An 18,761-nucleotide genomic window follows, 5' to 3' on the forward strand; every position below is an offset into this window, starting at 1 on the left:
GACTCACTGTCACTCGAAGCAGCCCCTTAGTTATGCATAACTATAAGGCTTAATATAACTTAAACAGGTGAGTTATGGAAAAATTCCCCTAGTGTACAGTTGTCAGAGACGAGGAAATTAGCTATAGAGACCGAAAACGTTTTTTGTAAAAGGCTGTAAACATGTTTATTTGTGCTGTAAAGTTGGACTTTTTAATCTGGGGATTTATGGAGACTTCTGTAGCCAGCCTCAAGTGGCCATTCGAGGCATTGCAATTTCTTTTACTTTGTGCTGGCTTCATTTGCCAGCTTGCCGCTTGATTGAAACCAATAGAAATGATTGTGCAGCAGCTGAAATATGATATGACCATTACCATAGTGAACCGGAGCAGGTGAGCCAACTTTTATTGAGCTGTGCTCTATGGAGATGGATTTTAATCATATATTAATTCAAAACATGTCAATATAAGATTTAACCCAGTTTGTTGTGATAACAGTGCATCATCAGCAGCTGCAGCTTTGTGTCCTCAAGCCAGCAGGGTTGGTGTCAATTCACTTTCACCTCGATTGATTAAGCAGAAAATGAAGTGAATCTGCTATTCGTTAGTTTCGATAGGCTGCTTATCCTCAATTATTTCACTCTAATTGTTGAGGAAGAGACTCATGGTAAAAATTCTGATATTGTTTCATTTGTATTTTCAAGATGTAATTATGCTTTCTGCATTACCCTCAACACTCATGTTCAATTCCTTAGTCATATCACTTCTGTCCGCCCCATATCCCCACAGACATCATTAAAGCTTTATGTAATTTAATAGGATTTAATCTAAACTTGACCCTTACCTTGCAGGTGGAGCAGTGTTCAGAGACCTGCTGAGGTCAGATACCTGCTGTACAGGTCAACCTGAAATAATCTTTATTCACTTGCTGTTATTAAAATAAGTAATTCAATGAAAGGGCCCTTGTGGTTTTGTCTACCAGGGATTGTTCCCTCCCTGCCTGAAGCTGAATTACAGCACAGCTGAGAGTGTTTCCATCATGACTGCATGTTCAGTTTTAACTGCAGAGAGTTTTTTTTTTTTGAATTTCCTTTGAGTCATGTCACCTCCTGCCCCGACAGAATTGACAGAGCTGCCGTCAGGTAAAAGGTAGAAGTGGTAGAATGAACTCCACTGTGTTTCTTCCTGTGAGTCAGAGTATTCAGAACTTCACAGTCGAAATGAGTTCACAGGTAAGTACAAAGGGCAGCTTCTGTAATATTTGATCTATGATAGAATTACTTTTCGTTTGATTTTGTCGGGTTTTCTAGCTTTAAGCTGCAGAGGTATATGATGCAGATTGCCGGTTTAAACAGGGAGAGACAGTCAGTGAACAGCCCACTGATGCCTCACGTTTATGGAAACAACACTAATTTTGCTTTACATCAAAGGATTTAAGGCAAAATATGAATGAATCAATCTTTACAGAAAGGAAAACTTAAAACAGTAAAGTTGGACTCTTTTCATTTGGCAAAATAAGACAATTTCAGAGTGGGATGCTTCTCTCCATTGTTTATTTATTTTGTACTTAAAGCTGAACTAATCAGTATTTTAATATCTTTGCATATTTTGTGAAAAAATATATGTGCATTGCAGCTTCCAGTTGTGCCTACTGACAGAGGAGCATGTGGACATGTTTGTACTCCTAGACAAGAACCTAAAACAGGCAATGGACTTATCTCAAAAATAGACTGTGGTGCCCTGGTAGCTCACCTGGTAGAGTTGGCGCCCCACGAACCAAGGCTGATCCTCGCTGCACCAGCCATGGCTTCGACTCCGACCTGTTGCCCGTTGCTGCGTGTCATCCCCTCTCTCTCTCCTGCCTGTCTTGACACTCTTCAGCTGTCACTAAAGGCAATAAAAGCCCCCTAAAAACAGACTGTTATCACAGGATATTGTGTAGACTGCAATGTGCATGGCTACCTAAAACTGAAAGCCATCTAGTTTGGAAAGATTTTATTAAAGAAAGATGCTGTATTCTGTTCCTAAAATATATATATTTTTAAAATTGTTTTATTTTTTGAATATATTTCATACATATGTTTTCCAGTTTAATATTGTGTTGTTTGTCACATTAGTATCGTAAGATTGTTTTTCACCTCTTTTGGAAAAGACTAATCTGATATGAGAAGATCAGTGTACTTAACCCTGAAGAATGGCTCTTTCACAGTGTTTCACAGTGTTACAGAGTTTATTAAACTGATTTTGTACATTAGAGACAAGGATTTAAATATTACATTTATTACAATGATCTTAGAAGGCGGTACAAGATGTGCATTTAATCTCCGTCGCTCCCTCTGCATGTTTCTCCCTCTGTGCATGTTCAATATAAAGGCTGCAGCAGCACAAGGTTAACCTGACAGCATTCGATTCAGACTTCAGCGTTTTGAATGTGATATAGAAATGTTACAAGATGTGACCTAGCAAGATTGCCGTCAAGACTTTTAAATAGAAGTGACTAGGGAGCTTATTCCAGACATGAGACGGTCATATTGACATATGGGGGTGCATGTCTGAAAGTGGCTTTGATTATGAACTGCCTTAAAACTCAACACACTTTCTTCTACAGGGACATATGTAGCAGGGAAACATTGTCAGCTCAAAGAGATGTTTTACATTCATAAGCCAGCTATTGATTTAAAGGTTCCATATGTAAGATTTCAAAGCATTTTACTATTATTTTTATGTATTAATCACTTAATCAAATTTTTATTGCCAATGAGAGAAAAGGTTGTAGCATAGCATAAAATTAGACCTTCCTCGACTTTTCCAGTTGGCTGTAAACTGATTTATATGTGTTTCTGTGTAGATCTTTTTTCTGTGAACATCCAAGGGATGTGACGTTTATGTTTGCTCCTGGGTCCGCGTTGCAACATGTTATTATCAGTGACAGTGATGCAAAGATGATAGACAGGCTCCAGCGAAACCTCCACTGCATTATCACAAAGGAAACCATTTCAACATTATTCTTTGATCCCTGACAACAGTTATTAGATGTAATTACAATTAAATGAGCAGCTACCATGAGACCATCAATCTTTTGACTTAATCAGTGGATACCCAGGGATTTATCATTTCTATTCATCAAAAACCAATGACTACAGGGAGACGGTGGAAGGTGAAGCTACTCACCCACTGTAAGCTTTTTTCCCCCTGTTGACAAATGTTACTCCAGTCAGAATAGAAAACTCATAAAGCAGAGAAAAGCCATTGATTGCTTTTCCTGCCATCACTGTCATTTTAAATCAAGCAGGGGTTTTGATGAATGGCAGCCTGCCACAAGATGGTGGACACTGTTTTTATTCACCCCCTTCATCTTTCATCTACTTGTGTCAAGGCCTCACCTGAGCGTACACGGACAAGGCCAGCATGAAGCTTGCATTCTTATGAATCATCCGCAACTGTTGCCTTCCCTGTGCCGGACTTAGCACACCCACTGTTGTGCTATCAAGCCATCCGGCAATTTTCTAGGCCTCATTAACATGAACCTATGAATGTTTAATTGTGGTTTATATTTACAGGCTGCTCTCTCACGACCAGTTTACACTGCATGTCCTTTGATCTGAGACAATGTTGTTGATGAAAGCATACAGGAATATTTTATAGGAAATGCAAGGCATGGCATTGCAGCCACAGAGTGCTGTGTAATTGTATCTGACGCTTGGGTTGGCTATATCCCTAATTAATCAGTGATTTCCCTTATGTTTTAGAATTGCAAATTGGATATGTTGAGCCTTTGAGCTGTTCTTTACACCGACTGCATAGCTGGACTGAGAAACCCTCTTTATGGCTCCAAGCTAATTATTCAGCCCATGGATCCAGGCTCTGGAAGGGTGCCTCTGACTGTAGCTGTAGGCTGTGTGTGTGTGTGTGTGTGTGTGTGTGTGTGTGTGTGTGTGTGTGTGTGTGTGTGTGTGTGCGCGGGCCACTGTAACAACAACAGTATGTGTTAGAGGAAACAAGTGTACGTGCATGCAATTAACATTTTTGCATTCTCGTTCTTTGACCAGTTAGGCATTGTACACGGATGTGCTTTACTCTTTCAACATTTTCATAGTCCTGGTTCTGCCATTTTGGAACGATGTTTTTCGTTGTGTATGCTAAGAATTCGCAGGCGTGTGTCTATATGCAGTTTGTGGTTTCTATGTAGATTTTGTTTGACAGTGAAAGATTTCTTTAAGCTCATGTATGGGCCTTATTGCTCCCGAATTGAAATGATCTTTTCCTCACATATTCAAAGATGAGATCACAGGGAGCTGTCAAGCAGTGTTATTGAACATGCAGCCAAACAATGAAAAGCAGCCAGTGTTCAAGTCAAAATAATGTCAAGCTCGTACATTTAGTTCATCTTGCAGCAAATTAGATATTCGTCTTGTTCTGTGTTGTTATAAAACCATTTTATAATACCCTGGTTAGTATCGGTGGCTCATGGCATACAAGTGCAGAAATGATCTGATTGTTGTGATAATTATTCAGAGCTACTGCACATTGCAGGCTGTGACAAATACAAAGCAGGAGCTATAGTCTGGGTTTGGATTTCTATTTTCTTTTTTCTGCAAAAGCTGAGAGCAGCTTAGGCAAGTTCGATTAAGACGTTTACAAAATGAAAATGAAATAAAAAATTCCCCTCTTGTGCCAATTACAGAGAAGAGTATTTTCTCTGTGTGTGATGAAGAGCGCTGATGAATGCTAATGAGTACAGCCTTGAATTGTATGAAACCGCACATTACAGCATTGAGTTAGCAAGAGCACTTAGACTGAGTTGGCTCAGGAGCTTTATGTTTACTTCTACTTATAAATCCTATTTATAAATCCTATTAGCTGTATTGGACAGAGATTGTCCATTGGCTGATATTGGCAGACCAAGTATGAACCAATGCTTTGCTATTACAGTAGGGAAATAGTACAAAAAATGGGTTTAAATAGTAAATAAGGTAAAAGAATATCGTCCTTGGACAGACTTAAGAGCTGATGTTGTGTGGGTGTTTATATAGAACCACTAAGGACACGCTGCAAGTTTGCCGATCTTCCTTTGTGTAATTTTCCAGTTTTTTCTACATTTTGTTGAATTTATTTATTTGTTTTTTCTATTTCTTAAATAAATAATTAAAGTTAGTGTTAACAACATACATATGCTGAAGGGATGTGAAAAATTCAGCCCAAACTTTTTTTTCCTTTTTACATACATCTTTCAGTGCCCCCTAGTGGATACATTATGTAATGGCAGCACTTTCACTCAACTGCAAATATCGGCTTCACTAATTTTTTGATTAGGCTCTAATCAAAGGCTAATTCCAAAGTATATCAACACATCAAAAATGTAAATGTGGCGTGCCCAGTTAGCTCAGTTGGTAGAGCTGGCGTCACATGTACCGAGGCTGAGTCCTTGCCACAGCGGCCAAGGGTTCGAGCCCTTTGCTGCGTGTCATCCCCTCTCTCTGCCCCCCTTTCCTGTCTTCCTTCAGCTGTCTCTATCAATTAAAGGCAATAAAATAAAAAAATTGTTCTCAAAAATATAAAAATACTTTAAATCACAAAACAGAATATGCCAGACATTTTCATATATGAAGTGTTTTTATATATTTCATGAATATGTTTTAATGTATTATATATATTGTATTTTTGTTTAGTACCTTTAAAATTAAATAAAAACTAAAGAAAAAGTAACTTTGAAAATGAGAACAACGACACAATGTATTATAATTACAAATAAACAACAAATAAAATCTGACCTCCCAATAACACCTGTAATCATGGTAACTGTACATATCAAAGATGAAAACAAGCATCAAAATCCTGAGAAGACAATTGTCATTTTTCCTTAAAAGAAAATTAAAAATGTTTGGCAAACATGATAAAAAAAAATTGAACCGACTAAAATGTATTTTGTTGACTAAAAGTAGCAAAATTCAAATAACTAAAGTTTGACTAGAACTGATACTTTTCTAATAAGATTAAACATATATCAAAGTGCCAAACTTAAAATACTATAAAAACAACATTTTCATAAACAAAGAGGAGCATTCATTGAGAATGTGTAATCCCCCACTACCTACTTTGTATTCACATTGTGATACAGTGATAAACATTTGGGCTCTAGAGCTGAAAGTCTAGTGGAGAGCCCGCGTCTAGCTGTTCTCCTCCGCTACACACAAACCCTCACATTCATGCAAACAGCAGTCTCTCATTGCACTGTAGCCGTGTGGCTCGGCAGCAGCAGCAGACAAACAGAGGGGGGCGAAGGACAGCACGAGTTAGCGCAGAGAGAGACAGGCGCTCTCATCAGTGACGGGCTCACCGGCTGCGCGGACAGAGCTGTGGCGCAGGAGGAGGAGGAGAGGTGCAACGGGAGGACAAGCTGCCTGAAAACCGGAGCAAAACAGAGGAACAAAACGCGAGAGACAACGAGAGAGGGAGGAGGGAAAAAACGGAGAGAGATCACTGAGGGGAGAGAAGTCATTCGGAGCAGGGAGAGGGAGCAAGCTGGATGAAGCTGACAAGGACACTGAGGCAGGAGAGCGCTCAAAGAAGCCTTGCCTGACGGGGGAGAGAAGTGAGGGAGTGCGTGCACAAAGTGGAAAAGAAGAAGAAGAAGAGGAGGAGGAGGAAGAGAGGGAGCCTGACAGGAGGTCGAGCTTACGGGGCTTGACTGACACACGCGAAGAGGGGGAGGAGGAGCGTGAGGGCAAGTTGATGGATTTGATTTGGGGAGAGTATTTTTAGAAGGAGGAGCAGGGACATGAGAGGAATATTGAGATTAGAGATGCTGTCTTTGAGTGAAGGAGAAAAAACTAGGGAAGAAGAAGAAGAAGAAGAGAGAATAACAGGAGACAGAGAAACGGGGGAGAGATGTTGAGATCAGAGTGTGACAGAACAGATTATCTCTGGTCTGGTTTCCCGCAGAAAACTGCTGTGAGTGTATGTCCGTGTATGCGCATGAGTGCCTCCTTCTCCATGTGAAAGTGTGTTGTAGCATGTTTCTCACTGTGGCTGTGGTGCTGAGAAGCAGGTCCACTACAAGATGAAGCTACCCCGTGGTTACCCGCAGGATCTAATAACACTGGTCAAAGCCAAGTGGGGGGAGAGACAAGAAACAGACCAGTGACATCACGAGGAAGTCAAGGCATCAAAAGTGAGACCGCAAAGTGGGACAGACAACAAATGAGCACGGGAGACTTTTGTGAATTCAATTAAAGCTTGTACTTAATAGTGACAAGGAACTGATTGCTGCCTCTGGCTGGCGAACGCTTCTGCAAGCCAGTGAAGCCAAAAAAACGCACACATGTAACTCAGAAGAAGAGAAACCACAGCGCTGGAACGAGGCAAGCTCCACGCTAACAGACTGCACCACACCAACCAATTCCCTGCGCTGTTGTCTCATTATTTTAATTACCTTCCCTTCTTTCATTTGTTTTTTGTCCTCTCTGCTTAGCCCTTGGTATTTTGTATTCTAACCTCCTCTCTCCCTCTCCCTTCCCCTCCCTCTTCCTCTTGCGTTCGCTCTCTGTGTCTCATCCTCTCTTGTTCACTGTCACACTAACTGCGGTGGATGCTGGAGTCACTCATGTAGAAGCCACCTTGCTTGGAGCACATTTGCCTAGCTGATTTTTTTCCTCCCCATGCTGAGTTGGTTGATTAGAGAGCGCTCTCAGATCGAAAGACCAGGAGAGATGACCAACAAGTAGCTGCTGCTGAGTTCATCAGAGCTCCTGCACCGCCAGGAGCAGACGACTTCAAAACATTTACTTGAGGGTACTTCTACGTGTGCATACGGTAATTTAATACTCAATCAATACTGCATGGGTCATTTGTAATTGTAAGGCCAAACACATATCCAGGTGTGGATTACAGTAGTGGATTTATCCTGGAGCTACATGTGGGCCCCAGCCCCTGAGGCCTGGCTGGGAAATGAAGCCTTTCCCGCGGCTGTAGGAGCGCTGTGGGCAGCTATGGCCCTAGAGGGGCGCTGTCTCCGGCGGGGATCCCCGGCCATGATCAGAAAAGGCCGTCAGCGACGTCCTACAAAGCCAACTCTGGCTCGGGTCACTTCCACTCTGTTGTCAAGGACACGCCTGCATGGCCTGAGGCATGTTTGCATCCCCGGTGGCTCTGTGGGCCGTAGGGCCTTTTGGCTATTGGCCCTCTGCACCTCCCTGGGGCTGCTTTTATCCTGGTCATCCAACCGCCTACTCCACTGGCTTTCCTTCCCCACATACACACGGATCCACACAGAGTGGGCCAAAGAACTGGCTTTCCCTGCAGTCACTATCTGCAACAACAACCCTATCCGCCTCTACAAGCTCACCAAGAGCGACCTGTATTTTGCTGGCCACTGGCTGGGCTTGCTGCTGGCTAACCGGACAGTGAGGCCCATGGTTCTGGACTTGCTTCAAGAGGACCGTCAGGCTTGGTTCAGTAAGCTGTCAGACTTCAGGCTCTTTCTGCCGCCGAGAAACTTTGAGGGGACCAACCTGGAGTTTATGGATAGACTGAGCCACCAACTGGATGACATGCTCCTCTCGTGCAAATACAGAGGAGAGCCATGTGGCGTTCACAACTTCTCTTCTGTAAGTCAAACCTCTTCTGTTGTATGCCAGCTGTCTGCGTGAAAAGCACTCCAGTATCTCCTCTTGTACTTTGATCTCCTTACATGTTGTCTTTACCGTCAATTATCCCAATCTAAAACTGCAACCATTTAAGAGTTGCAAATCCGTTGCATCATGCTGAGACAACACATTGCTTCATTTCATTATGTTTTAGTGGGGATTCTCTTGTGACTTACCTGCTGTAATGGCTAAGTTACAAGGCTGTAAAACACAGTATACTAGCTGTTGTAACTTCCTGTTAAAGCTTTCTTGGTCATCCCACAAACAGATTAGCATATGTGTTACTGCACAGGGCAGTTATTAAATTACCACCAGAGCTCTTGTTAAATGAATGCTTATACAGCAAAGATAAGCTTTCGCAGAGTAAAAAAACTATGAGGAAAATGGCATGAACAGTAGCCTTGGTCAAATAATGAGATGGCTCCATGGGTTTGTGGCTAAGCATAGCCTCAAAATCTATTTTATTTTACACTTCTGTGCAACCCCCCAAGAAGAGTATACTGCCGCTGTGTCTGATCATTCTCATATCTGTCTTCTTTTCTGTGTGGGTGGTTGTGGGTTTGGGGATTTGCGTGCCCGCTCCTCCTTGTGTGCTCCCCTGGCTTGCCTAAACCATGGCAGATGTTTTCTGTGCAGTAATGTGCTCAAACTGTCTTTGAAACTTTTTCTTTGTGTTCTTATTGCCCTATGGCACTCTGGCCTCAGTGTCAGTGACTGATGGAGAGAGAAAAGAGAAATGGAAGATGAATACCTGTGTGCAAAGGTTGTGCATTGTGATTGTCACTTGTTAACTGATGTGGAGATTTTGCCCACAGTTAAGGTATTAATTAATGTTCATCAAACCCTACTTTTTTCAGAAAATTGCAGTTTACTGTAGTTGCATTGTTGTTGTCTTCATTATGAGTGGCGGGGTCCGCGTTTCTTGCAAGACAAAGGCTTACATAGTGTATACTGGGTGTGATGTGAAAAATTGCCTGGTCAAGTACTTAAAGTGAAACAGGTGTTAGAAAAGGAAAACATGTTGTGGCTTCAGAGGGAGCTGCGTAAAGTCTGATAAATCACCTCAAATTATGTCACTTGAGTCAGCATCAGTTGGGAGTGAAGACTAAATTTAAGAAAATGTTTTTAAATCCTCTCTGCTTGAGGGTGACTAAATGCTGCTACTGGTATAACACACCTGAATCTCCAATCAAATTGTTGGAAATCAAGCTGCATTATGGGTAATGTAGGGGCCAGGTTTTGACAAGGAAGAAGAATGTATGGAATAAAACAAACTATCTCTTGCTCTGTTTTATCCTGATTTTAACTGCCCATAGTGAGTCTGACAGTGTTATTGCGTAATGCTATGCTAAACTGATGGAGTACTTTTTTAATACAGGATACAGCGTTAGATCATGAGTAAGATATTCCCTTTTTTAGTTTTCTTTCTTGACATGATAAACAGTTTGTTTGGATGTGCTATCAATAGATACATGAGTTTTCCTTCTTTTGTTGCAGCTCTTATAGAATAGCTACTCAGAACTATTTTCTGCCCCAGTGGTCAATTCACACGTTATTTTCACAAAACTCTGGATCCTGCGTTATTAAATTGCTCCTGCCATTACTACAAGTAACCACAGCTGTCGCCACCAGAATTTTAATCTAAATTTAATACTATTACTCTTACAAGGTGATGTGGAGGAGGATCATTCTAATGGACCACAATTATTGAATTTCATAATGTAAAATATATTTAAGTTTAAAGGTTGTAGCATTGAAAACAGCAGTTTCCTGTGTCGTATACTATTATCTGTGTGCCCATTCTCTTGTTTGCCTCATAGCACTAAATTGAACAAAACAAACTCTTTTTACCATTTGCTGTCTTTTGTCAACCAAAAGTTTTATAATGCATTTGACCTCTTGAATATCCAGCCTATCATGCATTGAACTCCCCAATATTGCAAGCACAAACTCATGATTGCCTTTTCAAGGCAGCATGATAATGCCGCCAATATGGCACTTAACCAAGCATAAAAACAGTCTGTTCTTTTCAGGAAAAAGGAGTATATAAAAAAAAACATGTTTTTTATTAGTCTTTTATGAGTTCATGGTCAGCAGTTGTTGATCAGTTGGATGATTCTTGCTTTGTTGGTGCTTTGTCTCTTTGCCCTCTGTCAGAATCAGTGCAAGGTGCGTCGGGCCAATGCCGTGCAAATGAAGTGCTTAATTTTAACTATGCCTTGTAAAGACATTTTCATAGTGTTAGAATGATTGTCCAGGTTTGTTTATGTGCCTGCTTTGTTACCTCAATGTTTAAAGGTCAGTTTTAATGTCACAGTAATGTATTCAAGGAGCAGGATTGTGAGCTGTGTGTGTGGATTTGAGTGTAGTAACAGTTCACCCAAGTTGAAGGAATTTCTGGAATATCAGAAGATTTTGTTAGAATGGATCAAGCTGCTGATGATGGAGGGAAAATTGCCCTCTGAGAGCAGCTACTGTGCAAACTTTAAACAACCAATCTGTACAATCACTCTGAAATATCAGTAAATCCAAAGGGGGTGAGACCATGAAGGACAAAATTGCTGCAGCAGCACTAAAAACACAATAACACAGTACAGTCTCCTGAATTTTGATCACAAACTCACTGAGACCAGTAATGATATATATAAACTTTAAATGTGTTTCTGTAGTAGTATATTTTGGCCGTCACATGGACTGGGTGTTCAATATTGTCAGCTTTACTTTGCAGATCAGAGCCACATTGATGCCCCAGTTCTGCCTGCTTCCTCATCTTGTTCTACCTCATAGGGGGCCTCATGCCGTTAACCGGCCCTCAGTGGTTTTGCTAATCTCATTAGCCTGCTGCTGCAAGTCAGCAAAGACTCCCTGAGGCCTATTCATTATCACTGCATTTAGAGCACTGTCACTCCAAGACCAAAGAGGATGCAACAACCAAATTAAACGGGGCGATAGGGAACACCCTTACATAGACTTAAAAAATAAACAGTCCTTGTCTCATGTGTGTTTGCATTTTAATACCTGCATGAGAATAAGTGAGATATTCAGTGTTGATAGAGGTTGGGTATTACAGGCTTTAGAGTACATAGGATGCTTTGAACTACAAAGCAGAAAACTGGGGAAAGGAGGAGAAAGGTACAGCCAGAGGTTGGGAGTGAGAGATGGTATAGAGGAAAAGCATCTGGTTGGGAATACAAATGGGTACTATAATTCTGCCCAACCCCCTGCAGCAGGAGGACTTCATGTACTGAAACTACTGTATCACAGTGAATGGGAACCAGTAGAAGGCTGGCTAATCAATAAATCTATTAGCTTCGTGCTGTAGTTTATGGTGGTCTATTTTGCTCCCACATCTCCAAGACTGATAAACTCTCGGCCACCCCACAGCTAGTCCCAACTTCAAAGCATGGGGATAAGCAGAAACCATTCCAATCATCCCCAATAAAATGTGTTATACCTTATCAAACCACAGCTAGCTGAGCCTGTCTCTGTGGAACAGATACACATCTCCACCTTTTCCAAGCTCCATCGAGGACTAGATAGCTGCTCCTGCAATGACAAATTAAACAGTGCTACAAGTTGGAGAGCACCACCTAATCACACTCTAGGAAGGGTGTGAAAAAGGGTGAACCTCTTTGCCTGGCCACTGTAATGTATCAACTCTATCTTCTGGGAAATCTCATAACTGCAGAGCCACAGCAATGCTGCACCACACTCTTAACATATTTGGCATGAGCAGATTTGCTTGTTTTGCTGAATTGTGATTTATATGGGGACAAACTGTGTCATATTTAGTGTTATTAATGTTTAGGCTTTTTTATTAAAGCTACTGTATTATATATGTTTTATATTATTAATGGATCAAATGTGATAGGGGTTGTAGTGATGAACCCAAAAAGAATTATTACCCAATTCTGCAATTCTGTTTCCTACAATTCTATGAAGCGTTTTAGTATCTTTCAATTCATGGTTTTGGTTTTATGGCCCGCAACTTTACTGTTTTTGGTCAGTCTCCCCAATGACTAGCTGATGAAAAGGGTAGAGCAGCTAAAGAGACAGACGTTTGTGAAGTGAAAAGGGGAGTGAATAGTGCATTTACATTCATCAGGAGGCCAAAGATATGATGAACGCCGATGCTCTGTGTCTGCTGGATGTGTAAATATGCAACTTAGTGTGCCATATAAATATAAAAGGCTTGTTTCTGCTGCCTGCAAATGGCCAAACAATGCTGATTTAACTACAGTCATCTGTGCAGGTAAGTATTTAATAATAGTTTGGCATTTAATGGAAAAAGTTATAAATGAAAGGACCCTCAGAGTAAAGGGTGCAGATTAAGAAACTAATCCCTTTTCTCTACTGTTGAATTCACAGTCACAAAATGTGTGATGTTTACGTGTAATCCTTTAAGCGATAGTTTCAGATCACATTTATTCCATTTTAATTTTTTTTCCTTGAATTACACACCCTTTTCTTTTCCAGTTCTGCACGTTTAACATCCTTCTATTGACACTGTGGGTTAACAGCACAAAGGGATGAGCACTGATGTTGGCTTTAACTGCTCTCTTGTGTCACCCAGATGCACATCTTATTATTTGAGGATGGATGTTGTTTTAACTGGAATCCCTGCTTTATGATATGGTGACTTTGCGATATAACTCAACTGTTTCAGAGCTGAAAAAAGGAAGGTGAATGCGCATCATAGATCTTCCCTGCATGGTTCAATCAGCAGACGCACACATCTCATCGAACTTAAGGTCCACCTTCTATTTTCATTCCTCAGCTCTAATTATTTGCAGTTTAATTGACAGCACTTTGGTAAAACTGAAAAATCTGAATCACCTGTTGACCCACTCTTACTTTCCACATCAACCATATGAACACAATGAGGAGACTGACAGAGCCTGGTCAATCACCACTGAGCCTGGAGGGGCTGCTGATTGAGTTTTAAGCACATCCAGGTAATAACGCAGGTCTCTTTTCCTCTCTTTTGTCATTGACCTTTTCAGTAGGATTGTGTAAAGCAAGACCATAAGCTATTGATCTGGCTTGAAATAAACAGGAGTGGGAGTCAGCTGGAAGCAGCTCCATCTACAGCAATCTTATTAACACAGGTGGCCCTGTGCTTCCCATGCTCTACACCCAAAATCCAATTTCCCCCTTCAGAACAAGTGGCTCCAACTTCCAGCTTATATTAAAAACCATAACAGGGCTGTGTCTTATTATGAACGGCCATGGCACTGGTCATTGATATGCCACAGCCACTGGATGCAGCCAGCATCCAATAGCAGTTTGACAGCCAGCCACAGGCTATAGCAAATAGTCACCTTAATCTCCTGGTGTATTGCAAGCCTTGAATGCAGATGAAAAGATTACACATGGTTAGTATTCATAAGGTCACGTAGATGCATAAACCACAGGACTTGTTAAAGGTTAGTGTTTGAAATACAAAGCTAATGGATGCTGTTCTCTTCCATGAATTCCATTAGTTGAAGCTGTATCCAATCTCCACCGCACCTTACGAAGGAAATGCATAAGTTACAGCAGATGAGCTCTCACATGCTCTCTACGTGTGTCATGTTGTTAAGAAAAAACATTGTTATTAACAGTTGCTGTTGTAACAAGAAAAATTAATGACAGATGACAGAGGCAGTGATTGCAGCATTTTAAATGCACATATGTATGGTTTGTTTGACCTTATGTCTCACCATTCACTGTTATCCCTCGGAGCTCATCTCCCTCACACGCACACAAACACATCTAGCACTAAACATATGCATACTACTACACCCACGATTCAAATCTATATTCGCTCTCAGGACCTTTGGGCAACAGACACCCACGTACAGTATTGTCCCTGTATTGAGTGTGTGTTTGTATTTATGTGTGTGTTGGAGAGAGAGGGGAAGGACATACATAGGAATGGACACAATATAAGAAAAAAACGTTAGCATAATGCAATACAATAATAAAACTGTCCCAAAATTACCCTAGAGTTGCATCAACAACTCTCTGACACAAAGTCAACAAAAAGTAAATGTTTTAAGCTTTACAAAGGTAAGATTTATTGCAGTCCTTTTGTGTTTGATTGCATTTCATTGCACCGGTCTACCTGTTAAACTAGGTGCAGATAATGTTTTTCTTAGCGTAAAATAAAATGCCGTTTTCTCCTTTGAGCTCTCCCCACACACCACCATCACCTCAACATAAAAAGGTATTTATTGACTGGGACCTGCTTACTTCCTCGTGTGTTGTGTGTACATGTCAGCTTCTGACAACTTGCTCACCCCCTACAATGTGAAATTTCACAATAATTTTAATTAAATTAACTCATCAAGTGTAATTAGATGTGTTTGTCAGCTTCAAGCCAGGTGAAATTAGATTGTCTAATTATCACATTTATTATTCAGTTTAATTGTAATTTAAATGATGAGTTCATTAAAGATCCAACTGATCGTTTACGTAGCTCACGAAATTAAATAGTTTAGAAACATTGTTAGCTTATTAGCACACTTCCCAGCACGCATTGTGTTTGGGTTAATGCCATGGTTCATATGATATGGAATGGATTTCATTTTGATTTTATTAGTATCCCCATTATCTGATGCAGAACATCAGCTACTCTTCCTGGGGTCCACACAAAACACTAAAACATGACATTGTCATTAAAATGTAACCAATGATATATTTTCCTCGCAAGCATATTACTGTACATATTCTTTTCATATATACTTAAATATATTATTTTAATTTAAATTCATAAGCACTAAATATATATATACAAAGTTAAATGTAACAACATATTAATAAATATATTGTTATTCCTCTACAAAATAAGAGACAATGCACAAAGGCATACAGGTATTAGGTCTTACTTCACTTGTTTTTTAAAGCTTGCTTTATTGTGTGCTTTAGCAATCTGAGCTGGAAGTGAGTTTCATGCAAACAAAAACTAAAGTTAGATTTATTTAGATTAAACAACGGTCTTTAGCTGATTTAAGGCATCCATATTTGTTTGGTTTTCAGGCAGTTTTGTATTTGTAAGCACAAAGTCGGACATAATAAAGTTTACACGTGCACTTGGAAGTTGACATGAATGTGAAACATTTTATCCATGTCTCAGATGAGCCTTACTGCCATACTCCTTCATTATAAAGCCCTTCAGACAGGTATCAAATTGATCATGACTGATGGTAGTGTGAAAGCTTGTGCCAGTTCAGCGAAAGGTATAATGATTAGGCAGCTCAGTGCATACAAGATCAGACTTTCGACTTTTTAATTGCTATACATGTGCAGAAAAACCTGAAAGACCACAACTGTAAATCAAACCTAAATAGCACATCCTGTCAACTTAACTAAACAGCTGTTGCCTGATTAAAAAAAAAATGATTATAGTACACATATATATAGCATATTTATTACAGCCCTCAGTTATGGACAACAGTAGGCAATGGCTTATACTTGAACTGTTCTCAGGGGATTTTAATCAAACTTGGCGAGCTCCAGCCATCTTTATGAACCTGAGCTTTTGTTAAATCTGGTCGAAATGTGCTTGAACTGGCTGTGTGTGAGAAGCACTGAACCATCACATAAAAACATGTGCTTGAAGGAAAAGCACAGGGACAGGGAACAGAGCCTGCTGTGTCCACAGGACTTGTTTGGCGGATCAATCATCAGCAGGCACGGCACTGACACTAAAATGGGCTTCCCAGTGTGTGATACTGGCTCTGTCTGGCTCTCTTCATAGGTGTCCCTTATCATGTGACAGGGCAGCAATCAGCCCACAGACACACACACATGCAATTAGAGTGTGAAGAAAATGGTATAACTGACTTCTGCAGCACATGATCTCTTACTCTTACTCTTCACACTTCACACTTCTCTTTTTTTGTTTTTACAGTCTTTTATAGAAGGTTAATTGCAAAAGTATTGAGAGACGCATACACAGGATTTCATTTGGCATTTGGCAAAAGTTTTATTCCATTTTCTAAAATGTTGGCAACAAGCCAAAAACATCTTTCCAATTCATCACATCCTACTCGCTTTCTAAACTTCTGTTTTCACACCCTAGATATGAGACTGTCAGGATACTGCTTTCCCCTGTGGTTATTATTGCTCACATGGCACATGACCAATTTAGTCTGCATGTTTTTTCGACCTTCCTAAGGCTGCATCCCTCTTTGTGTCAGGCAATATGTAGCGTGGTGGTGCGTAGGTTGAAGTCCGCAGGCATTAGCCGGGCTCTGAGGATGTTCTGGTCAAACTGCAGCTTGGCATCAGAAGACCACAAGTTCCCAGGCCCTGGGCAAATATTGCAGATTCAGCCGTGTTATAGATATTAACCATGCTGTTTGAATCTCACCTAGCTGTACCCTCTTATCATGCTCGGTTCCCTAATATGCATTAATGGCATGCATTATAACAGCTTTAGATTTGATCAAAGACTTATGGATCATAATTGTGCTGAAACAGCCATTTCATCTTATTTTTCTTGGTTTTATCAGATTCTTGCATGCAATGCTGCTACTTCACCTAGGAAATGTGCCTGCTGGCAGAAATATTTATGGGTTTTGGTGCTATCTTTTGAAAACAGTTCCTTTACGCACCACTAGTTTTCTTTTCCAGCTCCAAATCAGGAAGGAGTCTCAAGGTGAGAGAAACAAGTTTGCAACCATGACACACACTCCCCTTTCAATTACTGCTGCCTTTGTGCCTTTCAGCAAGCACTTAATCTCCAGCTCCTTCAGTCAAATTGATCTGCGGGTGAGCAGCACAAGGTTGCTGGCTCACAGCTTTTGCTGTAGATCAGCCTCCTCCAAGCAAACCTGTTTAAATCAGGTGAAGGACCACAGCAGAAGCAAACGTAAACAAACTTAAAATGGCAAGTAAATGTTTGTTCTAGTTTGAATCTCTTCAAGACTCTAGAGGAGGAATCAACATAAGCAAGCGTATTCTCCCAAAGTCTGTTTTAAGATTCTGCATCTTTGATGAAACCTCGTTCCACTGATACTGCTCTAGCCAACACAAACTACCGCGCCCATACACTCTGTAAACACAGCACTACGGGTGCAATGGATCACAAAACTCACAGTTATGATCGTATCACGGTTTTGAGTCACAGATCGGATCAGCAAAAAACAACAAAAATGAAGGTTTGTTTATTTTGCTCTTTAGCCAATGGGAAGGCAGCAGATATTTTGGAAGTTGCAATAAACGTCAGTCTTAAGATCTATTTCTGTAATGACAAGCATGCCCAGTTTTCCAGTTACACCACTGAAAATGCCCAAAGTCATAGCCTACAGAATTTCACTCAAGTGAAAAGAGACGGCTTTTAAATCAGTCATGCTTCCCTAATCAAAGCATTGCAATTAAGTCTTAAACATCTGTTTTGTCTCATCTGAAACACTGCATTGACATTTAGGGAATTATTTCTTTAAAAGGTAACAGCGGCAGTAAAACTGTGTGGCAGATTTACCGATACGGGTCCTAAATCAATTTCATAGATAGAGTCAACTATAACTATGGACCCCTGGATCGATCTAAATGTACCATGAACATGTCAATGGTCTGATTCTAAAGTTCGGTTCACTGAACCTTTGCTGCTAAAAGCGACAAAAATATTGTTAGCGCAGCGTGGCTTGCGAGGTCACTACGTAAACAAACATGCCCAACAACCAAAAAGTCTGTCCATTTGTAAGATCTGTTGGACAGCAATTAAGTACAGCGATAGCACGACAAATGGAAGCTAATACAGCTAGCATAAGCAAGAACATGTAAGTCTCGGATATTATACACTTTCCAGCCACATCTCAGCTAAAACTAGGAGAGGTCGTAGTAGGTAGGTAGTCATGGCAAGTCTATTATTAGTCTAGTATTGGAAACGCAATAGACACAATGACATATAATCCTGAAATGATACATTTGTCTTTCATTTTTTACCAGTGCCATCAAGAAAAAAAATACTTGGGATTCCCTGGTATTTTATAAAATATGTATATATGTATTTAAATGGAAGCAATGTCACCTTTGTAGAATTGGCATCTCCTACATTAAACAAATGTTAGGAACTGAATCAGATTGCGTCGTTTCGCACTGAATTGCACCAATTGTTCCATATTAAAATGCGTTGTCCCTGAAATGTATCG

At 40.5% G+C, this 18,761-nt stretch overlaps 1 protein-coding gene across 3 annotated transcripts in view; it reads left to right on the forward strand.

Moving 5' to 3' along the window:
- asic2 (acid-sensing (proton-gated) ion channel 2) overlaps window positions 1–18,761 on the forward strand; it is a 339,024-nt gene that overhangs the window by 226,478 nt on the left and 93,785 nt on the right. The window contains exon 1 of one of the 3 annotated variants that reach the window (XM_051388340.1): window positions 6,184–8,583. The exons of the other annotated variants lie outside the window; for them this stretch is intronic. Within the exon in view, the coding sequence (XP_051244300.1) occupies window positions 7,891–8,583 (693 nt within the window). The 5' untranslated portion in view covers window positions 6,184–7,890. Of the gene's footprint in view, window positions 1–6,183; window positions 8,584–18,761 lie in introns of those variants that run through there. 3 annotated transcript variants of the gene reach the window in all.

The sequence above is a fragment of the Dicentrarchus labrax genome, unplaced genomic scaffold (genome assembly GCF_905237075.1).
Source record: "Dicentrarchus labrax unplaced genomic scaffold, dlabrax2021, whole genome shotgun sequence".
NCBI classification, from domain to species: Eukaryota; Metazoa; Chordata; class Actinopteri; family Moronidae; genus Dicentrarchus; species Dicentrarchus labrax.